Source organism: Anas platyrhynchos, chromosome 9, assembly GCF_047663525.1.
Source record: "Anas platyrhynchos isolate ZD024472 breed Pekin duck chromosome 9, IASCAAS_PekinDuck_T2T, whole genome shotgun sequence".
NCBI lineage: Eukaryota > Metazoa > Chordata > Aves > Anseriformes > Anatidae > Anas > Anas platyrhynchos.
In genome coordinates, this window is record NC_092595.1 from 6478190 (window position 1) to 6503244 (window position 25055).

The 25055-nt window shown below is 34.7% G+C and overlaps 1 protein-coding gene across 20 annotated transcripts in view; it reads left to right on the plus strand.

Annotated features, from left to right (window-relative positions):
- The window catches only part of NAALADL2 (N-acetylated alpha-linked acidic dipeptidase like 2), a 432007-nt gene that overhangs the window by 331790 nt on the left and 75162 nt on the right, over nt 1-25055 (plus strand). For all 20 annotated transcript variants that reach the window (XR_011811283.1, XR_011811282.1, XM_027463880.3 and 17 more), the window contains one exon: nt 18587-18733. Coding sequence is in view for 18 of the 20 variants with exons in the window: in XM_027463880.3 (XP_027319681.1) it covers nt 18587-18733 (147 nt within the window). In the remaining 2 variants the exon portion in view is untranslated. The remainder of the gene's footprint in view (nt 1-18586; nt 18734-25055) is intronic.

Genomic DNA, 25055 nt, shown 5'->3' on the forward strand with positions numbered 1-25055 from the left:
TGGCAGTATGTCATTGGTAAATTAAGTTTGTTTTTTGCTGGCATTCATTCTGTGTAAATAAGGCCATTAATGATTTTTTTTCTATAATTAACATTTCACAAGTAAAAATTTATTATGAAACATATTTATTTCTATTTACTTATAACTGATTATATGACCACTGCTGATCAGACTCCAGATCTGCCATTATTTGTGAAACCAAGAAAATTTACTGCTCCTTGAGCCATTTAATGCTACAGAATTAAGTAATTTCTATATCAGAAATTTAAAAATGTCTGTCAGACACACACAGCAAATCTAGTTGTTGTGTATGTGTCATTTCACCCACCATGACTTTCTGAATTCATAACAAGCCAGCTTTGATCAGTGCTTGGTCATTCAGTTATACATTAGGTGGAATTGTATTCCAAATAAACTTCAGTAACAAAGTTGAATGGTTTAGAAATCACCTTATAATTAGAGCAATTATTATATTTTGGTTACACACCGCAGTTGTTTTTTTTTTTTTAGTACCTAGGGGCCTTTATATCTTAACTTTGAAAATTTGTCACTTAAAGCACATGTTTAATGCGTCTTTAAGTGTTGGTGCACTTACATTTCTTATATGTAAAAAAAAACACTGTTCCTTTTAAGGCTACTAATTGAATTTCTATATCTATTCTGTTGGCATAACTATATAATAAGTATCTAAAACTTGGGAGACAAATTTTAAAAACTAACAGGTGTAGTGTCAGTCACCCAAAGGAAAAAAATACATATATTAAAGGTTAAGAGATTAGGCATCTTTGTAGGCATCTTTGAGGAATGTTTCAGAAGTTTTTGATGGCCAAACCTTGCATGCAAAACGGTGGTAATTAGTGATTCAAAATTGTGGAAGAAGAGGGAAAAAACATTCCATATCCATCTACAGGTGACATAGCTTTAATAATCATAAACTTCAACTTGAATAATTGTAGGGAATCCTCATTTATTGTTTTTTCATGCCCTATTGATCTGTTTGCTTAACTGCCAAAACTTTCTGGTGGTTGTGTCCTGTTCACTGTGGAAAAAATACTAAATAGGGCTAGAATGGAGCTTTTCAGGACATTTCATAATTGGAATTACCACAAAATTTCAGAACTAATTTCAAGCCAGTCAACTATATGCAAAAAGTCTCTCTCTGTCTGAATCATTCACAAGGTTCTAATCTGTAACACACATTTAATCACATTTTCATTTAACAAGTCAAAGAAACGTAATTCCCATAATGTTACTTCTCCTGTCTTTAAATGCATACATAATTTTGCTTCATTGAATACAACAGGGAAAAAATGTACAGCGTGTTTTTTTTTTAAATGAGAATACTCACATTTTTCATTGAAAAGTTTTATTTTAAAAAGCTGAACATCAGGTTCTAAGTTATTCCTATTGATTTTTTTTTAATAGGCTTTTGAGCTGTCCTAGATAATTGTTGTTTTTCATGTTTAAATGGGGAAAAAATATTTATTAACAATAATAAAAAAAAAACTCTTGGTTTGTGTGAATAGAAATATAGCTGGTCTTCCTGCTGTTTCATTGTCTGTGATGGTAAAGGAAGGAATGCTCTACATTATGTCTAACCAGAATTCTTAGGATTACCTACCAGCTTTGATAAATCCAGTTAGACTCTGGAATTCAAAAATATGTCCAAACATTTGTTGAAAAGTTAATGTTAATTTATCCATGTTTTCTACCACTAATAGTTATTTAACAAATATCTGTTCTGAAATTCAGTAATACTTGAATAGCTTTTAAAACGTCTCTAATGAAACAGATGTCAAATGTATTTTTTAAAATCCTGTAAGTGTAACATGTTCATAATTCATACTTTTCTAACAAATTAAGGAGTTTGAAACTCAGTTGAAAAGTAGGCATTTAAGCTACTAGGGGGCATACTAAAAGTTAATACACAGTACTGGAAGTTGTTTTGTTCTTTCAAAGGGGCACTAGGGTGAGTGGAAAATCTTTTTTAAAAAGTACAAGTCATTTTAACTCTGAAATTGTAAAGCTAGAGTCTACCAAGTAATAATTTCAGAACAAAACAGAAGGTAATATTATATGGAAGAGACTGGATGTGGAAGCCATTGTGTATGAACTCCATGATAGTATCACATTTTTAGGTATCTGTCTTTCATACCAAAAAATGTAATTTGATCTTAGATTCATTATTTTAGAAAAGCTTGTCCTGTATGATACATTTTATTGTTTGCATTGTGTATGCCACATTTGGTCTGCTTATCAAGCTTTGTGTAATGAGTAGATTTTTATATAAAACAAACAGCAGTAGTTATTTACAGTTGTCACTCACAACATTTAATTAAATCCAAACACCACAAAAGTATCATAATTCACATTTATATAATACCTTTAAGTAAGGTTATGAAACAGTTGTATGTGTAGCTGAAATGGCTATGAATGTTTGGAAGTGATGGTGCTTTGGAACCAATTACATTGTTGTAGATATTTCAGGGCTCTGGGGAATTTGGGGGGAAAAAATCATGTAGAGTTGTTTTCTCCCTGTGAATTAATGGATTATTGCTGTAAATTAAATACAGAGGTGAACAGTTTTTGTTTTTGTTGGCTTGTTTTTATTCTTTCTCTAAAATATATGAGAATTTTATTTTACCAATTCTAGGCATAAGTAACCTAATGTGTGTAATTAATGTTTGGATTGTATTTTTCAATTCAATTTGGTGATTAGTGCATATCATAGGCCTTCTCTGCATGTGGTTTGTATCTCAGTAAATTTCTCATTAAATAAATAGATCAAGCTTAAAGATATTTACTCTTTTCCTTCTGTAACCAATTTTCCTTCTTAAGAGTCTCTTTAAAAAAAAAAATAGGCCTGGTGTTCATCTTGAGTGGAGGACTGAGCAACTTCACCTTTGCTGAGCTGACACACTTCCATGAACTATCATGAATGTATCAAATTAATACCTTAGCTAGATGTGCTTCTCAGTGCAGTAGGATTTTATTGTTGATGGTGGTAATATGGTGATGTTTTTGTTTGTTTGTTTTTTATCTGAGCTGCACTCCAATTTAATGGGCATTTCAAACACAAGAGTCAATGGGTCATTTTTTGTGGCTCATCCAGTTTTTTAGATAATCTAAAGACATTTTGTCCTTATCTAATAACTATTATTGTCAGTCAACACCAGTTGACTGCAGTGGATTCTAGACAGATCTGTGATGAGTAAGGATTTCTTTCATTTACAAATTTTTACTTGCCACTTCATATTATTCTCAAGGTCAGAGAAGAAGAGAGCCATTAGTATCTCAGTCAGGTTCAAGAAGACGAAATAGTACTTCTTATAAATTACTATCCAATCCACTTTCTATTTTATTATTATTATTATTATTGCTGCTGGTATGATTAGTTGTGATGGGTAGAAGATGAATAAGGTAGCCTCAGGAAAACTCCCAAATGATCAAATTCATTCTGATATTAACATAAAGGAAAGTGGATACATAAATCCCTAAAGTTTTTGATTTAAGCAAGAAAATTATACACTTTACACACTGAATATCTGCTTCAGAGAATTGATACATCTTCCTCAAAGTCAGTGTGAATTTTAGTAGTTCATCAACTTGATTTTTATTTTATTTTTTTTTTTTTGCCAAATGTTGCCACTTGAGCAGTTGCTAGTTGCCACTGGTCTTCAACTTAGTGTCTTACAGTGAGTTAAATTGGCAAAAAAATGTGTGTAGAGAGGAAGCGAGAATCATAAGCCAGAAGAAGAAGAAGAAAAAAAGTGTTTCACTTTTATATGTTGTAATCTTGTATTGCTCTTAGAAACAGTATCTTGATTTGTTATCCTTTGATTTAATGCCTCTTCACAGCACAGTAGAGTATTTGGAAAATATCTCTGTAACTGAAGCAGCTGACTAGCAAGTGGATCTGGAACCAAAGCATTTTAATAAACTCAACTTGAACTGAGGTCTTGCTTCTATTCTGGTAGAATCCTGAGCATCTCTACTCATCTGCTTATTCTGGAGTTCCCAAAGTAGGCCTGCTGATGCATGAGTTTGATGCTCTAGTATTTAATCCCACATTTAAAAGAAAGTGGTATATAAATAAACATGTCTATGATCATTTCTTCCTTCTAACATCCTGTTCTTCCCTAGCAGAGAAGCACATCTACTACGCAGCCCTACTCCATGCAGATTTTGCCTTAGGCCCTGGTGCTTATAGTAAGTAATGCTATAGCTTAAGGCAAAATATTCTTATAACTTGACTTAAAGCCTACCTATGACCTTTTAAAAAGAGATCTGTGACAGTATTTGAAAGGAATAGAGCTTATACATGACCTTTAATTGGGACAATGTGTTTATGCTCTGCAAAGGACACACACTGCCTTGAGCTTCAGTGTAAATATTTTGGTCCGCATTCTGATTTTCTGCACACTAAGAGAAATTTTATGAGGACTGGTGCAGCTATACTGATGTAAAAGTGGGATAATACGTGAGAGAGCCATTAGCTTTTCCTGTTAGTACAGAATTCTGGATTTCCAATGGAGTTGAATTTTTTCCCCCAAATACTCTCTGACATAGAGCCTTCTTTTTGAGATACACACACATACATACGTAAGTAATGTATAGAGTATATATGAAGTAATATATATATATATATATATTACTTCAGTGAGTATTGTATTTGGTGAATAGTTGCTTAGGTAAAAGAATTAAATCCCATTACTGTTGAGTGAAATACCCTCCAATGAATCTAATTTTGCTGAAGGAGTATGAAGGAAAATGCAAAAATACACAAGGAGCATCTACATCTTTAATTTATTCAGACAGCGCAAACTCAGGCCCTAAGATTCTTCCAGAAATTCTGAAAACCTGCTGTAGTAGAGTAAATCATCACAGCACATGTTCTCATGTTATTCTGAAAGAATTCGTATTTGTCTTTGTGGCTGTTTCAGCAGCCATGCTTTCTTGCAGCAGCAGAGCCATTAATTCCTTGCCGAAAAAAATCTGCCTAGGATATTCTCCTTGTAAATTGCAGAGCCAGCTATATCAGTTATATTAGCATGATGATTTCCTTTGGCCTTTAAAAAGTTTGCCTGTATCAACATTTCTAACTGTATGAACTCAGATCTGTATGAGTTTTCCCTTGATGTGTGTTGTTCCTTCCCCCCGTGTTTCCCACTGAGCCCAAGCCCAACCAGGATCTTTTAGAATTTGATGAAATCCTCGTCAGAGTTTTCATCAGTGTTATCATTCAAGGCCTGGGACTAGAGCTTGTTAATTAGTCAGAGCTCCCTCTGGATCACTGCTTTTGCATCATGCATTAATATTTTAAGGTTGTCTTGGGTCTCCTCCATCAGAGTATTTAATTTTAAAACAAAATGATAGCTTGCATACTTTTGGTATCAATGATGTGATAGTTCCAAATGAGTACAAGATCTGGGTCTTTATGGCACTTCAAATGCAAAGGGGATTTTCAGAGAAACAGGTAAAGAATGGTGTTAAACTTCATTTACTTTGGTTGGAGATACTTTCTGATTGGTCTTCATAAAGAAGACAGCTGCCAGAGCAGCCCTGTATTTGAGAAATTCATGAAAACCACGAAACCTGGGGCTTCTGCACTGATGGCATATGAAAAGCTCTGAACTTCAGAGTTCTGAGCTTGTGTGACCCTGTGGATAGAACAGAGTATACTCGGAGTCAATCAAGAGGTTATTTTCAACTCCCAGCTCTGCTCCTAACCTGCTTTTTGCTGCTGCACAATTCATTTCACATCTCTGAACCATAGTAAAAGCAGACTGCTTCTCAGAGGTACTGACACATCAATAGTCAGTGGAAGACTCAGGGACTTTTTTTGCCTTTGCAAACCGGGTGTTTGATAACATTACTGGATTCAGATAGGTTCTGGATGTTAAGGTCTGACCAGTTTTGGCCTATAAAGCCAACTAGGACAGACTGGCTTTTGATTATGTACTATCTTTAGACAGAGTATAGAATTTAAATATCCACAGAATTTTTGGGAAAGTATTTTTCAATAATAGATAAGTTTATTCATAAACATTTTGCAATTGGGGCAAATAGTCAAATATGTTGGCTATTCAGTCTGCTTTAAATACCGAGTCAAAAAAGTCATTTTCTGTAGTGAAGTTATATGTACACTGCTAATTTTTTATGTAGTCTTCAGACTTAAAAGTGTATAGCATTTGCTCTGGGGGTATTGATATGGTGTGTATTTTTACGTAGGGGACATCTACTTATTGTCTGAGCTAGTACTTCATGCATCTCTTGCAAGTAGAAATCTCCTTCAAACCAGTAGCGCCAGTTAGTATTTCTTTGTGTGTGAGAGATTTAGCTCCAAAATGTGCTTTTAAATGTACTTTGTGAATAGAACCTCCTTACGAGTTATGTTGTAGTGAACTATGATTAATACCAGACAGAAATCTGTTTGTGCATTGAACTAGTAAATACTGAAAATTAAGAGCTGATTCTCTTGATTTTTAACCTGTAATTCTGCTGTAGGCATACAAGAGGAAGGAGGTCCTAGAATCTCTTGATCTAAACAATACTAACACTAAATAATAGTGCAAACTGTGTTAAGAATTTGGTGTTTTGGCTACTTGTCTCTTAAAATGGTAGTCTCAGGTTAAGATAAATAGAAAAAAAAAATTCAGCCTCAAGCTGAGTTTTGGGTTAGTTTATACTAAATTTTGTAGCATTTTTCAGATTACCTAATAAGAAATAATAAAAATTAGAGAAAACAATATAGTTTTATTGTTGTGTTTTTTTGTTGTTTTTTTTTTTTTTTTTAACCAGTCATTGCATTTTTTACATCTGTAATTGGAAGTTATTAAAGAGCTGATGGCATTCTTTAGGGGAATTGAAGAAGGAGATAGCTGAAGTAATTTTTCTGTAGGGTCTCCAGATCCTGTAAAGCAACAGAGCCCTGAGTACCAGAAGTGAATTGTATGCTATATGAATGATATGACCTGAATATGAGCTATATGAACTGAAATATGGAGGCTAAAGATGTTCCAGGAGCTAAAAGTGTACTAAAGCTGAATCTGCATGACAAAGGAGAAGTACAATGACATGTATAAGTGTAGATTGATTAATAAAGGATAGCATAAGCATCAGAAACTGGAAAATAAATCCATATAGATTTGAATGTGAACTATAAAGCACTATTTTAACGTTGAAAGAGAGTACTTTGGAAATGATGGATTATTTAGTCTCTTAGTGTCTTTAGATGAAGATTGACTTTTTTCCTCTATATACATGTAATTGTGTTTGGCTTCAGACCCGCAAATCTTAAATTACTTCAGAAACAATATTATTAAATACAGCTATGTTCTCGCATAGTAAGACTGATTACTATTAAGTACCAACCATACCAACAACCAGTAAAATGAAAATCATGTCCTGAAGCTTCCAGTCTATTATTTGTATTTTGAAAATGTTTGTGCATATATGTGTGTGTGTGTGTATACATGTATATACATGCATGATTTTGTGTCTATGAATAGCACTTCTGAGCATAGGGAAATTGTACAAATCTGTAAAGTTATTTGCGTACGCGATTACAACAGAGGAGAGGCCAGAGTTGCAAATTGTGTAAGATGTAATGCAGAGAAAAGATTTAGTATTTAGGAATAAAGAAACTCACGTTTATGTGATTCAATAGCTTTAGTCCATTAATAAATATTGGGTTGTGAAGTAAATCTTTTTCCACATTACTGACTAGAATTTGTACTTCTGAACCTTCATGTAGATGCTGTAATGTTTACTATTCTCAAAAATCTGTATATGTGGCTTTCTTTACTTTGTCTTCCTGTCCTGATAAGAGTGAAAAGCTGTAAATTGCATTTTACTTTATGTCAATTTATTTTTGCAATGTGTACAATGTAAACATTTCTCTCCTATACTGTGCATTCATTGTTTCAGAAAGTTTGGTTTAATTTCTGGAAAAGTAACTTCTGAAGGTAACTGCAGAATTAAAACCTGAAACATAATTTAATCTGTGCTTTTCTTAGATTATGTTGATCATTAGACACTATCAGTTTTCAGCATTTCTGGGATTTGTTTGCTTATGAAACAGTAGTCATATATCCTTGGAACTTTTTAGACATTTAACCACAATAAAAAAGCTATTTGGCTGTACTCACACTACAGCTTTCCCTGCCCTAGCCTTTCTCTTTTGCTTTTCTGCCGTTTTTTATTACTATTTTCTGCCTAGCACAGAGGCAGTGATACCAAGGATACTTACCCATCGGGTAAGCAGATAAGAGCTGGAAGAATCCAGTCAGAAAGGCATCGAAGCATCACAACCGATGACAGTTTACAGTGGTCCATTTGTCCCAAATTTTTTTGCACCACTGCTGTAGAAAATAAAATTATATAACATCTCTTGGATCATTTAATTTATCTTGCAGTGGAGCCTGGAGAACAATATTTGTAGTGCTGTCTGACACACTTTGGTAAAACTGCTTCATGATGATTGTTCTGAAAAATACAATTGATACAGATACTTGATATCTTAAAAGCAAGTAGTGTTACTATTCCATTTGCTCAATTCCTGCTGAAGTCTAGAGGATGTTTTTTTTTTGTATAGAATACTATGGTAACTTATTGACCTTCATGCTCTGTATGGACTAATGGAAGTGACTTTCTGTTTCAAAGAATGGAAAATATTTTTTTGTTTGTCACTTGAAAGAAAGTGATTTGTTCATGCATAGTTGCTATCAAGAAGTTTAAATGTCAGACCAGAGGTTTCAGGGCAAGGTAGAGCTTGGCCAGCAGTAAACTGCTTTGGCTTTATTCCAGGGTTGTGCCATTAGGGGAAATTTGCCGTAGTATAACAACGTGGCAATAGAGTTCCTCCAAGGTATTATGTGTGATTTTCTATGTTCTGTTCCAAAAGAGTTTATTAATTTATGTATGTTATAATTGACCTCGCTCTGGTCTTCAATTACAGAGAAGAAAACAGATTTTTTGACCTCAGATTTCTCCTCCATGTTAAAAAACTGACTGTTCTACTTGCAGTACTGTTTTTATTTCTTTGTGTGTCCTATCTTACTTCAGTAATGTGTAGTTATGGCTTTGTCCTGACTCTTTTTGTGTCATTAGAGATATTGGGATATGACTCAGGATTCTTAGGTTCCAAATAAGAGTTATATGATATTGGGGGTAAAAAAGGTACGTTGAGCAGACAAGGAAACGTGTGGAATATAATATGTTCTCATCTGTGACAGCTAAATTACATAAATTTTATATGATTGCATAATTATGTGATCAGCTAAAGGTAAATATAAATGGGCTGAGGCATGGTGGTCTATGAAACATTTTATCCTTTAAAATATAACTAAAAACAAACAAAAAAAACAACAACAACAAAAACAAGTAAAGGCATGATAATCAAGTCAGAAATGTGAAAAAGAAGGGATAGGCATGTGGATCTTGATTAGCATAACTCAGTGTGTTAGCATAGGTGAAAGTGTAGTAGATTGACTCTCACTGCAGATCTGTCTTTCTGGATTAGGTAAGGCTCAGACGGATGCCTTTGGCGAACCAATTTGCTCTTTGACAAGTGTTTTGGGGAGAGTTGTGCTGGCAAACATTTTTGGTAGAAAATGCAGAGAGTACTGCCTAGTTTAGAAAGAAGAGTGAGACATGGATGCTGATAGTTTGGGGAAAGGTGGAACAGTTACAACTGTGGTGTCTGGACTGCAACTAAGCATTAAGTCCTGGAAAGTACTATTTTTTGTGTAATTTGATAATTTTAGTAATACGATCTTAAGCAGTCTTCTGAATTTTACCATAAACAGAAATATTACTCTGAATATTGAGGCTGAGCCTATGGAAAATGTCTTTGAAATTACTTTACATGCTGGAGAGCTTGGTTATGTCTGTGACAATAGAGAAATATGGGAGGGCTTTTCTAGTTGATGCATATAGATGTCTGGAGTAAGGTGATACTCTGGAAGGACACAGCTATCGTAGCTATACTTTATAATTTCCTAATTACATTTAGTAAACCTAGTAGTTCTCTATATTTTTTCAGATACTGAGATACTTGGAACCATTGATGGTATTCCGAGTGCAGTCTTGCCTCTTATATAATTTATCCTATGTAATTTTAGCTTTAAATATTTGATTGCTCTGAAATTCTCTTATCAAATGGGAACATACCTATTAGATTTTTATCTCCGTTACAAAAGCCATTGAAATTCCTAACAATCTGTGCTGTTGGCAACAAGTATATCTGAATTAATAAGGCATATGAATTCAATTCAGGTATAGGAAGGATAAATATAATTCAGTATCATATAAAAAGCACCAAGAATCAGAGAGAGACTGTCAGCAGATAAAGTTAAATGAAGGAAAAGTTCAGTGAAGGAAAATGAATTTAGAGTATATAATTTTTTATTACCATGCTTTTGTATTTACTACCAGTTTGATGTATACTTGGCATCTAAAATGTTGTTCATTCCTGTGAGGTCCCATTTATTATAATGACCTTGCACTGATGGCTATATTACAAACAACAACAAAAAAAGGTAATGATATCAAAACATGCAATTGCAGCTTAACAGAAAAGAAATCATAGAATATCTGAGCTGGAAGGGACCCACAAGGATAATCGAGTCCAAATCCTGGGTCCCAAAAGGACTGCCCAAAAAATCAGCCCATGTATCTGAGAGCGTTGTCCAAACCCTTCGTGAGCCCTGGCATTCTCGGTGCTGTGACCACGTCCCTGGGAAGCCTGTCCCGGGGCCCGACCACCTCTGGGTGAAAAACCTTTTCCTAACACCCAGCCCAACCCTCCTTTCTTGCAGCTTCAAGCCATTCCCTTGGGTCACCAGAGAGAAAGTCCTGAACAAGCAATAGACTTATGGTTGTCTGATGTTTTGTAACTGTAAATTACAAATTACAATTATTATTATTTAAAGTAGCACAGTATATAATATTGTATTTCATTGTTTCATGCCAAACATATATACTTCTCCATGCTCTCTTTTATAATTGCTGGTATTCTAGATCCCCAATTTTTTCTTTTGGAAATTGCCATCAGAAGGCCAAAATTATTCTAATCATTTATTTATTTCCTGGAGTGGTATAACTGGAATTTTAAGCACCATACTTTGTGTTGCGTAGTTAAACTAAATTTTCCTTGGCTCAATGGAAATGTGAATACAGTGTCAGAACTGAGACTTGGCTGATCCCAATTTGATCTGCGCTTTCATAAGCGTTGTAGTTGTCACTATTTTCAGTTTTGTTCGCTCTCCCCTGGATCAAAAAAGGTCTTTTCTGTCACACAGGATACCTGCATGCTTTTTCAAAGAACAATTCTTTTAAAGCTGTGTGGTTTATCTGAGAGGCACTTTACGCTTGTGAAGATTTAATAAACTCTTCCAACACAGGCTGAAAACCAGAGTTCTCTTGGAATATGAAGATGCAGTGCTTTTGTAAGAAAATACAGAGTGTGTTGTCGGGGAATTTCTAATGGGCTAATGGTGATCCTCTGGCAGCTGTAGTGACCTGTTTGAGAATCATCTCATCTGCACCGTGATGGGAATCAGAAGAATAGCAGATGATGGTAAATTCTCTAGAGATATTCTTTGTCCCCTATATCTTTGAATAAACACTGTTTGTTCTTGTGGGATGTTTTTTGGTTTTGTTTTGTTTTCCCTGGTGACAAGACAGTCTTCTGAATGCAGTGTGTATGTGTGTTTGTACAAGGAACATCTCTCATTTTACTGTGAAAGTAGTGAGGAATCAAATTATGGAATTTTCTTAGAGGTAGATGCATCTTTTCTGTGACTGACTTTGCAGTTCTAAAGGACGGTTTCAGTAGGAGTTTTCATGTTGCCGTTACAAGCTAATTAATGGTGTTCAGATTTTAGATATGTTCATTAAAACCTCACATTCTTAAGCTGGAAGGAAATAACTGCTGAGAAACTAAGGACCTAATATTTTATTTCTTTTTATTAATTATTTTATTCTAAATACAAAATCAATTAAAAGCAGTAGTCTTTAATCACTATCTTATAAGATTTCTTGGTGTTTTAATCATACCTTATTCTGAACACTTGTAGACTAGGTCTAAAGAATGATTGGTTTTTCAGTGTTCATACTTGGCTTTGTTATATAAATGTTGACTAAATATGCTAGCAACTAGAGTGAATATCATCAGATGAAGCTGGTTGTATTTGTGTCTCATATAGCATCAAGAAATCAAAGATCATTGTGAAACTGGATTGTAAGTGCATTTTGAACTTCGCCATCATTTGCAAAAGAGATGTAAAAGACATGCATAAGCATTGAAATAACTGCTTTCACAATATTGCTCTCTGTACTAGATAATTGTCCCTTTTTAAATATTTTATTATGTTCCTAAAATGATGTAGGTAATCAGATGATTGCAGTATGCAGATAGGCTTATATACCACACGAGTGATATGGAATTTTTAGGTTATTTAAATCACAACTGTTCTCTGTATATAGCATATTAATTATCATTAGCACATTTAGGTTTTCTTTTTCTCATGCAGAGAAAAAATGAATGGATATAATTTTGAATTATGCTTATGTACATACTTGAATTATGACAATTTGACAAGGCAGAATATATAGGATCAATAATCAAAGAAAGAGAGCAAAGCAGGACATTTATAGCCAAAACAAATAATAAAATGGGAGAAAACAGTATGTTTGCCATGGAATTAATACAATTCCTAGAAACTCCATGATTATTTCATTAGATTTCACAGTCAGGGCAAGTGAACTGCTAATAATATTTTTATGAGCTGTCAAATCTTCCTCCTCCAGTGATTCGTTTGTCAGAGTGTAGCAGGGATGTATACTTGTGAATATTTTGCTATGCAACGTCTCTGGCCTTTCCAGTCTGTTGATGATGATTGAGCATAACATGTTTACAGTAAGTAAGATGCTAATCTGTTGCCTTGTAACAAGGAGAATCCCTTTTCTCGTTATCCCCGTGGGCTTCCTCCATAAGTTCCATAGTACCTGTTTGGTAACAACTGTGCCATCCCAGATGAGGGGATGACACATAACTACGTCCCTTATTTTTATCTTCCCCCACAGAATACACTTTGTATGCAATGGACACTAAAATAATTGATTCTAATTTTGAGTTTTGAACTCTTTCTTAGGTTAGCCATGTGCAGAACAATTAAAACCATTGTTTTTAAGTAAGCACTGTTTAGAGAGTGGAAAATTACATCAATGGGTTTCAATACTAATTCAGTTTTGTGAAGTGTATCTGGGAGAGGGAAAGGGAATAGCACTTCTGTGGTCTAACATAGTACATCTGTGGATTTTTCTTCTGCATTTTTCCATGGTGTGTGATTAACTTAATAGATTCTGTAGCTATTTTTAAAGGTAATTTTACTTCATCTAACTCGCTTCTGCTTCTTAAATGCACTTACCTTGCACCAGTTACTAGCACAGGCAGCCATTCAACTCAAGAAATAGAGATCAATTATTCATGACAGAAAAGCTTCCTTGCTGAATGAAGATGGGATCACTGACACCTTATAAGAATAATTAGCTATTCTTTATTTGTCCCATTGAAAACTACTTTGACATTTTAATCAATCTTCAAAAGCAGCTAGGGTTTTAACTTCATCTGGAGTCACTTAAAGGAAAGTAGGTGACCAGAACTTGACTGCTATATGTCTCCAGGTGGAAGGAAGGTGAACTGTGGAAATACACAGTATTTTTTTAATATGGGCTTTTCCTTATACCAGCATCTTAACATTGCAGCAAAAGGCACTTATGAATGCTTAGCTCTAATCAGTGGTAGAATAAAGTCTGTAGTGAAGTACCACTTTATTCTACTTTAAATGTTTCAGGTCTATTTTATAACATTAATACAGATTAGATGTATTTTATGGGCCATATGGTACTCTTCATTTTCTCAGATTTGTAATAGGAGCCTGTAACATGATACTGAAAAACAAAATGAACTCCAGAGAAATAAAATTATTCAATTACAATTAACACGCGCACCATTGCATTACATGTACCACTCATCGATTACTGTCTAATCACATGGCTTGCTTTCCTTCCGACCTAAGTGAGGATTGCCTGACACACTTGCGACCTGCCTGAGCAACTGTGAGTGATCTGAATAGTGCTATTGTGTGTTTTACTCAAAGATTAACCAGATATTGCGGCTTGCCTGCTTTACAACAGGGAGTTGGTTGTTACAGAGCATGTTGTTGGTAGTTTATTCTAGATGCATTTTTTAAATATTTTTTAAAATATTAAAAAAAAAAAATTTAAATAGTCCCACCACCTAATCATTCCCATCCCATTTCCTCTCCTTCCCGTGCCTCCCATCATTCTTCTGCATGCTAAAAGTATCTAATTTTTGTGTTGTACTCCTCGATTTCTTTTCTTATACTGTACAAAAGGGAGAGTGGAAGAACAGACTTGTTTTACTGATTTTTTTCAATGTCTTGGCACACCCCGCTCTATTGTGATCTTCCAGCTTTTGCTGCACACTGTTTTTGTTCTTTTAATCTTCAAATCCCTTTTTAATTTTGTAATCTTTTCACTTCTTAAAATGAGGAAGGATCCATCTCCTCCACCTCCAAAACCCAACAGTCCTTCAGACCATGACGGCTCTTCCTTGCTTTGGTTTGTTGTTACTTGTAGGATAAATGGCATGCTGTATTGTGGGCTGTTTGTTGCTCTTGCATGAACTCAGTTAATAGCTTGCCTCTTAGTTCAACAACATTTCACTGATGGAAAAGTTTTATTAATTATAGGACATTATTATTCTTTATCTTAAAGTTAATTGTATTGGGAAACGTTTCATTTGTTTGAAGAATGCAAAACACACTGCATGAACTTTACAGTCATTGCAAAAACTTGGAGACTGCTGATATTTTAGAATCTATGTAATAATAAAAATAAATTGAAAATAGCAGAATCTTGTATGTAAAGCATACTTCCATATTAGTGTAGTGTTAAATATTGTTGAACTAGCTGAACAATGTACAGCATTATCAGAACAGTGAAAGTTGAACAAGGCAGTTAAACTCTTAAGATACTAGCACTATTGATTTGGACATTATTTTTATAAAAATATAAATCATATGCCATGAAGGGTGGTGATTTAAAAATGAAAAAATACTGTATCTCACTGTGTTTTTAACCAAAGCTTTAAAAATTTCACATATAAAATTTCATACATTAAAATGATTTCATCATTGCTGTAGTGAGGAAAAAAAAGTAACAGATTATTTCTGAATAGTTGAAATGTAATGTAGTAAAGTGTTTTCTCATGGGCAAAACTCTGGCTAAAAATCAGGCTTGGGTTTCTGAAAAAGGAAAGTATCTCTTTTTTCTGTAGTCTAGCAGAAATGAGGGTTGGTGTATATTTAGAAATAACTGATTCTACTGTCATTTACCCCTCTTAGAAACAATAAATAAAGAGAAACAATATAATAATATTCTATTAATTGTGAAATGTTATTCATTGTGTGAAACCTTCTGCTCTTCAATGACATTTTATTTCTTCTCAGACACGTGAATCCCATTATTGCTCATATAGATTCATGTCTATAAGCAGTCTGCTTAAGTTTCTAATTTCTCTCACAGAGACAAGCTCCACTTATGACTGCACCAGTAGCTATTGAAGTGAATGGAAACTTTTCCTTTAACTGTTACGTGATTTTATGCTGTATTTGTGTTTTATCTGAAATTGAATACTGCCAAGATGCATGTTAAATTATAATTAAAATGTCTGAAAATATCATATGCAAGATAGCTATGAAAGAAAGAGGGACTAGTACTTTTTTCCAGTTCCTTCATGTGACATTCTGGTCATATTAACAGAATCTGAATTCGAGCAAAGGTCTTTACAAGACAAAAGAAATATTGCTGGTGTCCGATTTGTATAGTATGTCCATAATGTTGGAACAAAAGTCTTTCTTCCAAGCATACCATTTCAGAGATGACTTCCACAATAAAACATATACATGTATATCTTTGTTTCTATTAAAGCTAGTATTACGAAAAATGTGGATCTGCATAACAAAAACTGAAAAACAGGAATGGCTTGCATTCAAGTAGGGTAAATGCATTAGCAATTTAATAAATGATAAATGGATGACCTTATCTTCCTGTAGTAGGTCGTAACTGATTGAGGATGCATGGGGAGAAGATCTAGTGATGGTAAAGGTAAAATATTTACCTAATGTAAATGTAATGCTATGTTATGCAAACATAATAATATCTGAAAGCAGTGCAAACTGTCTGACCTGTACGTTAGAAAATCGAGCCTTTTCATGTATGTCACTTGCTTATAGGGCATTGAGTCTTTTCTGCTCTGGTTGTCTATTCTCATGTTGAATTATTTTGCCCAACTGTTTTACTGGGCTTAATTTGGTCATTTAGCATTTTGATTTCCTTCTTTTTTTTTTTTTTTCCTATTTAACCCAAAAGCTGCATTTCACATCATTCAGTATACTTTTAAACATTAAAGAAAGAACAGACTACTCATCATTTATGAAACTTGACCAGTATGAGGAAATTAGCATTTATTCTAAGCTACACTGCATAGTACACTTTGATACTTAAACATCTGATCATTCCTGAAAGAAGCAATCATTTAAGAATGGATCCTTTGTTCAACTATATGTGTAAAATTATATACATATATTTATGTATGTATGTGTGCTGTACAGTATCGTTGACTTGGATATAATGTAGAAGATAATATGTGGTTATTTAAAATAGCTTTTGAAATGAGTATGCACTTTGGGCTTCTGTTTCTGTTGTATCTTCAGTATTTCAAATACAAGGTCACTGACTTTATTGGGACTGTTTGGATAGTGGGTAGGTTTGTATGTCTTTGAACAGCCACAATGACATTGTTAAATGACTTTACAATGCATTTGAAAACTCAAGAGCAATTTAAAGGGGGAGCTGAGTGAAACATGGGAATAGAAGTTATTAAGGTGATGACTTTCAAGTTGATAATCTTTTAAATAATCTATTAATTTAAATATTCAAAAAAATCCCCCCATGTCAAATAAACAGTACACTTTTGAATGCAATGTTTTTAAAACCATGAATTACAAGTGACACCTAAGATTAATGCTACCCAAATGTTTATTATTATTTTTTTTCTTTTAATGACATGGAGAGACAGGATTTGTGCTGTGTAAATCATGTTGCTCCATGGATATCCTCAAAGGTGATACTGTTCACTAGAGGTGGACAAGAGGAATCTCTTGTTTCTACTTTGACTGTAATATTGATCTTTTTGGATGGCCCTTGCACAACTCTGAGTGTGTGCAAGAAGGATGGGAGCAGAAACATTTGATAAAAACAAGAGAGTGGTATAGCTGCCTTTGAAAAATACTTATAAAATGGAAGCTATTTCTTGAAGATGTTTTAAAGTACTTTGAATGAGAATCTGCAGCCCATAGTGGATTGTAATGCATTCGTCATAGCACTGAAGTGAAACTGTGAAGTAATTATGCTAATTTAGATATGTAAAACTATGAGGGTTTGCCTCTTTATAATTCTTAGAATATTTTCATGTTAAATCCAGGAACTTTAATATGCAGAATGTGCTATATTTTACTATTAAAGGGGAACTAATCTTGCAGTTTTCTTATAGTAAGCTGGTAGGTAGTAATTTAGCAGGCAGGTATAAAGATCTCTATAAACTGTTAGCTAAATGCAAATAATTTCTAGTCCTTCAGCCTAACATTCTTGAAAATAAACCTAGGTAGCTTATTTCCTATAATAGATCTTGAAGGCTTTTGTACCTACTGTTTATTAAATGTTTAATTACCTGAAGTATTTGAAAGCTACATTAGTATGTTGCTCTCATACGTGGTCTTGGGGTTATTTTCCAGTTTTCACCCGATATTTATTGACGTTCTGTTGCTAAGATTTCATCTTAAAATAGTTCTGTGAATGAAATACAAACATATCACTGACTAGAATTTTTTAAAGCAATTACTTAGGAAATATGTATTTATGTATTTTCAGTCTTTTCATTGTTTTGCTCTTAACCCCTGATCTGTAATTGCAGCAAATACTTTACATTACTAGCATGTAATAGAACATGGATGTCTTGAATATCATGATCTGATTCATCTTTTTGCTGTTTCAGAACATGCTATTAACTGAAAAAAAAAAGTGCAGTAGCTATCAAAGATCTCTGAGCACACTTTTAAAAGGCACCTCTGATCTCCTGCCCGAATGGGAAATTTCACATGCTTCCCAAAGTTGTCTTCTCTTCCCCCTCTTACCATTTCAATTAGACATGACTTTTTGTTGTCCTTTGAAAGTCTCAGACATATTGCAGCATATTCTGCATTCTGTGTTTATGTCCTATACCAAACACTGAAGTATATATCAGCAGAGAATGAAAGATTTATAGACTCACTCTCACTACTAAGTATGACTCAGCTGATACCTGCTTGCGTCAGTGTAAGTTCCAGACTGTTCTTAAAATGCTTTGAGTAAAAGGGTGCTGCATCCATATATTGGTATGAATTGTTATGAGTCTGGTTGCAAATAAGTGGAATTTTGATTTGTGTTTGTTTTTCAGAGTCAGAGCTTCAACTGTGTGGAAAAGACTAAGTGTCCAGGATCTAATGTGAGTTCTGTGCAGATACAGGGAGATTCAGATTATTTCATCAACCATCTTGGAGTACCTGCCACGCAGTTTTCTTATGAGGACATCAACAAATCAGAGGTAGTTAAAATAAAAATTAAATTAAAAATTAACAATCTGAAAATAGTTACACATAGAGTAATTTAATATGGATTCCTTGTTGTTTATGTTATCAGTTGTATTGATTATTACTTGTCCCTCAACACATGGGCTCATTGTCTCATATAACAGAATCATAGAATGGTTTAGGTTGGAAGGGACTCCTGAGGATCATCTAATTGCAACCCCTCTACCATGGGCAGGGACACCTCTGACTAGATCAGGTTGCTCAAAGTCCCTCTGGAATTCAATTGTAAAATATTTCATGTTAGAAAACCAAAACAAGCTGCTTTCAAATTGTATTTATTTATTTTAAAAAAGAACTCAATTTCTCTGATACCGTAGAATAGGGCCTACAGTACTATGTACTATGAGGCACATTTAATTGAAATCTGTAATACACTTTTCGTAATCAAAGTGATAAAGCCACTGCACTCTTACTTGAAAAGTTTAAGTTCTTTTGCCAGTTTAGCTTTTCCTTACCTTAATATTGTTCACACATTTGCATAACATTGCATAAGCAATGCTACCATCTCGATGAAAGGCTTTAAAGCCTAAACATGGGAAGGACTCTAGAAGAGCAGGGTATTCAACTGGTAAACATATTGTTTAAATGTGCAAATGTTTCAACTTTTCAAACAGTTTTGGAATTTCATCCATGAACTTTTCAAAGAATTTTTTTGAATATAAATGTCATAACAGTGAGTTAAAGTGGAAAATACAGCTTTATTCAGCAATATAGATTAGCTCTACTGCTGAGACAGAGCAACATAAATTTCTTGGGGAGCTGAGGGCTTTTTGCCCAATGCCATTTTAACTGCACCAAAGGCATCCACTCGTGTGAAAAATACATAATTTAAAATATAAGCTGTTTACACAGCTGTTGGTTATAGAGATAGTGATTTCAGGCAGCATATGCCAAGAAGGGCTATGTGCACTGGGGTGTATTTTGATAAAGGCTGCTTCCGCCTGCTTATGATATCAGTTGTTTAAGGCCGCTTTTCTCTTACATGTGTTATTTGTGAAGGAAGAGAGGCAGATTCCAGAGAATCACTGAAACTCTGAGGCAAAATAAAGTATTTTCTAATCATACGTCTTTAATGGCATCATCAAATGTGGACAGGAGAAGAAAGATCCTCCTGTGCCATCTCATACTTGGGATGGAGACACATGGAGGGAGGATACGTAGTCCTGCATACTGGTGTAACTGCTGAGTGAGCTCACTGTTTCAAAGAACTCTCTGCAGATTTATTTAAAACAGATCAACATTAATTTTATATCTTTAAAATATACCTGCAGAAGATATGGCACAGCTTTTGCAGTAGCATGTCAAGTGTGTCTCTAGCCTTCTCCAGAAAGTTGATTGGCATACATATTTCATTTTTGCACTACATTTATTATATTAATATAATATCAGTATCAACAGTATCACGTGGAAAAAAATGTGGATTTTGCTGTCCCTAGCCATGATTTTACCAATCAGAGAGACCATCAGAATTTCAGCTGTTTATCCATACCTTCTCTTTTAAACTTCTTCTGCTTCTCACTTCACTATCCAATTTCTTTGTTCTGCTTTGTTCTTTTTATGTGAGTATCACCCTGTATTGTTTTCCCTATTCTTGGTGGAGTACCTTAAAAATAGAGTTTGCTGTGATGGATTCAGCATTTTAATCTGATAGCCACACTTACTCTTTTTCCTTCATGAAAGGGGACAGAAGAAAGAAATTTCTGAAAGGTCTATATTTGGAAATGTAGAAGTGGAATTCTTTGCTAAAGAGAGGAAAAACCCAGCAGTTGCAAGTTAATTCATTTTGATTGTCTTAGCAGTTTATAGCTTAGTTGCTGAAGAACTAGAACATAAGTAAATCACAGGGACTGAGAAAAATCACCTTGCTATGGCTGCCTAATGTTTGGCTACAAGAGAAAATATAATCTGGATTTGCTGACGTTTTAGAGATCTGATTGTTTCCTGAACATTGTAAATTAAACGACACCAGGCTGTTCAGCATTTTGAAGCCATTCTGATCACTTGCAAATGTAAGCTGACAAAGGAATTTTTTTCCTGTTTTGATGGAGCTATTTTGAGCTCTTTTTCATGATGTAAATGTACTGCTACTATACCATTTCTGTGGCATTGTAGTCTACAGTTTTCATGAGGCATCCAATTCTTTTAATTAGAGCTAGATGATTTTCTGTGTTATCTGCATATTATTCATCTTCCTCAGCACATTCCATTACTGAATGATTTCTGTTTGATAACACAGAATTTAAATCCCTTCTGCAATAATGTGACAGGTTGCATGAATGGTAGCATTATCATTTTGAGAAAACGAGTAAGTGCACAAATAAAGCAAAACAAACACACAAATAAAAACAATCAGAAAACAAAAACATAAAAACCCCCAAACCTTCATGCTGTTTTTTGTTGTTGTTGTTGTTATTTATTGATGGGCACATATTTAGCATGAAATATTTTATGATAGCTCTCCCAGTTCAGGTATGCAGGGCTTACAGAACATTTACTTTTACACCTAGACCATAAAAGTTGTTTTCCGTATCTTCAGTCAAACTTAAGTACAGGCATGAACGATAAAAATTACCTGTCACATTATTCAAAGGCTAGACCGGGAGAGTGTAATACCATGGACCACTAAGCTAATTTAGAAGAAAAATGAAAAGAAGTTTTTTTATAGAAGGCGTTTGTATGTAATATATGTAGAAGAGTTTAGAATTTTGACAGTTTGAGATTGTATCCTCTTTAGAGAGAATGCATAATGATTTTTATTTCTGTTGAAATATGCATAACTTTTTGAAGGTAACTTTCAACTTTCATTAGAGCCTTTAAAAATGAGTTTTGCCCACACTGGTGTAAAACAAAAGCCACTAAATCTTATCACGTCAATGAATGTTTGCTTCTCGCTCATTTTTACCATCTATTTCCACTTCCTTTCACCACCCTGGCTTCTGCCCTCTTTTCTTTTCATTACTCTTCAGTGTAGCTTACTGCGGTTTCTTGGTTTCAGTATTTACATGCTTAGGTTGACATATCAGGCACTTCTTTCAAAAGAAATCAAAAGCTCTGCAAGTTTTCTTTGTTATCACAAAAGAAACAGAGGAGCTGTCCTTGATGGAGAGAACTTACTCTAGTTTACTGAGAAATAACTCCCATGTCTCATGCTCCTTTTATCTCTTTCATGTGTTAGTGTATAGGGAGGGTTTAAGCAGTATGGAGTGCTCTTCTGTGCACTTATGTATGTGTGTGTATCTTAAAAGAGTGAACGGGAAACTGGCTTATACCTGTTTTTGTCTGTATGGGAACATTACAGAATGTCTGCAAGTTCTGGGGTGTTAGTGATCAAGGGCTCAGTTTTAATACTGTGTTACGTGGTTCTCAGCTGAATTGAACATACAAATTCATGGAAATCAGGGTAGCACGGGGAAGTTCTGGTTGCAGGCGGTGTGTGAAGGTCCAGGACTGCATCCCATCATCTGGGTAGGCTTCACTAGGACCATATCACAAGTATCACCTGAAAACTGGGTGATTCTGTTCTCTGTCATTATTGATTCATTGATGTGTGGAATCAATTCCAGTTATGATCTTGACATGTTATTTATATTACTTAATTTTAATTCAGTGAAAGTGCCTAAGTAATTGTCCTCAGTGAGTTTAGTTTAATTTAAACAGAACTTGTAGAATGCATTCAGAGTTGTTTTTATTTTAAAATTTGCAACTGCATTATCAGTAATTCCAGCATAGGTAATTCAGTAGTTGATGTCCACTGTCTCTACATTGGCTCTATTTCTGGGTGAATACCTATGTCCATTACCATTATAACATCCAGCACTCTGTTTCTTAGAAATCACAAAACAAGAAAAATACAGCTCATTTCTGCCTATCAGTGAGCTACCACTATTTCTCTTGCTTTTGGCATTTATCAAAAGCTACCATTTCTTTGAAGGAGCAGTTCTCTGTGTATCAGATACAGAATGGAATGTGTATGTCAACAAAGCTGAAAATAACCAGTAAACAATTTTGTAGCCTTGTGAGAAGGACAGGCAAACCCCAGTGACAGACACAAGGTCTGTGTTCCAGCTACACTGTCTAAGCTGCAATTTACCTTAAAATGCAACACGTATTCTAATGTTAAGCATCTGGATGTATTGCCAGTATGTGTCACTATTTCTGACGAATGTTCTCTTACCTTCCCTCTAGAAAAGTTCTTGTAAAGCAATATAAAGATTTATTTATTTATTTATCTTTGCTACATATACATGTATAAATACATGGTTTTGTCTAGTAAACTCTGGATAAAGCAAGAAATCTGAGCACACATACACCCTTGGATAGCTATGTAACTGTGTTTTGTCTGATCCATGATATCTCTACTGAGAAACATTTCTGTATCATTGTAGTGGTTCAGTGGTCAAACAGTAGCAGTGCTTAGAATCAATCAATTTTTATGATCTAATGTTTCTGATCTCTATGTTCTTACTGCAGTTATCTCAGCATTCCGTATCCCATCAATAATCTCACTGTTACTCCATAACCAGATCATTTTCTCCTTTACTTCTGGTATGTCTTCAAGTTCCTTTCCAGACAGGAAAGAATATTCCTATCTCAAGATTTCAGACTAACTATTTTGATGATCTACAACTGACCAGGCTCTTCTGGTAAATTCTATGCTGTCTTCCCTCTAATGTCTTGGACTGCGTCAACCAGTGCCAATTAATTTATCAGATCCAACTATATTTATCAAGAAATTCATTTGCATGAATCATGGCATGATTTTCTTTGAAGGATCAGGGCAGACCATATACAAAGGCCTGCTGCATTTATTTCAGCTCAGAGCAGAACTTCTGGATTTGTAGCTTATGCTTGAATGTCCTTCGGAAACGATTAATGCCTATTGTTTACCTTGATATTTCAAAGAGGTGTCCACCAGAGAGATTCCTACTCTGAATGGAAGCCAGGTTTCCCTTTCTGTATCTCGACTACTAGGGAGTTTGCATATCTGGGAGCCTTTGCAGCTAAAAATATGGCTGTGCATAGCTCCCCTCCCCTCTCCCCTACTTCCTCCTCTCCTTTCTCCCTGGTATATGTTAAGTCTTCCAAGGAAATACACAGCTGGTAGCTGCCAATGGGGAGTTATGGGAGACTCATGTATTGCAGGAAAGAAACAAAGTACAGGTGTGCTCAGAATACCAGAGAATAGAAATTCTTTGCAAAGGCACAAATGTATATCAGCCTCAGAATTGCAAGTTGCTTGGGAACCCAAGATTTCCTTTTTCTAAACTGTCAGTGGAGTTTGGTGCTGCCACATTTACTGCTGGGAAGTTTTATGAACTTCGTAGTAGAACTTTATAGTCAACAAGGTTCAGCAATAGGAGTTAGAAGTTTCAAGGGGAAGAGAGGTTTTGGTTCTGTTCGCCAACAAGCAACGAACTGTCAGTGTTTAAGGACTACTCATGAAGGTAGGTCCAAGCCATGGCTGCTTCTGTGTCTTGCCTTTCTCACTCATGGGCTATGTTTTTATAATAACTATGCTCTTAGCTATTTATACTGTATTTCTTTCTGTATTCTCCTTTCTGTCTGTCTTTTGCTTATAGCAGTGCTTTTTAATTTCTCAGTAAATTCAGGGGTTATTCAGTTTAGTACTCAGCAGTCATACATTAATGCATTAGTCCATCTGTTCACTTGTACGCTAATGTAGTTGAATTTGGTAGTGAGAGCAAGCTGAAATTGTTAAGGTTAATGACTCAGTGTTTTACAAGACAAAATACATTTGACGTTCAATTGATTGCATGAATTGTTTTATTGAACAATGTGAATATTAAGCTACTTAATGTCATGGAAGAGCATTTTTGTTATTCCAGTAATGTTAGTGAAACCAATGATGTCCTCATCAGTCAGATACATTGCTGTGCTCCAACAGAGTCTATTTGGTCTCACAAATCTTAGTGCTTTGATATCCCAGACATTCCACAGTGCATCCAGGAAGGGAAAAAATCTTTACATAAACAGGCTGTGCAGAAACAAAAGTGTACAGCTTCCTTAGCATTTGCACAGCATGAATACAGATTTGTTGCTGTAAACTTGTCCTTGCAGATTCTGTCTGGCTCTTCGTTCACTTGAAATTGACTGAGGGCTGTTGAAAGTCAGTGGAAGAAAGGTAGTCTGGATTTTAACAGGGTCAATGGGATATGGGAAAACAGGAGAAATTTACTTAGACACCAATTATTGCTTCTATTTAATAGTTTACTCAAGTGTCTAGCTACTGAGAACATCTATTATCTAAGGACAGAA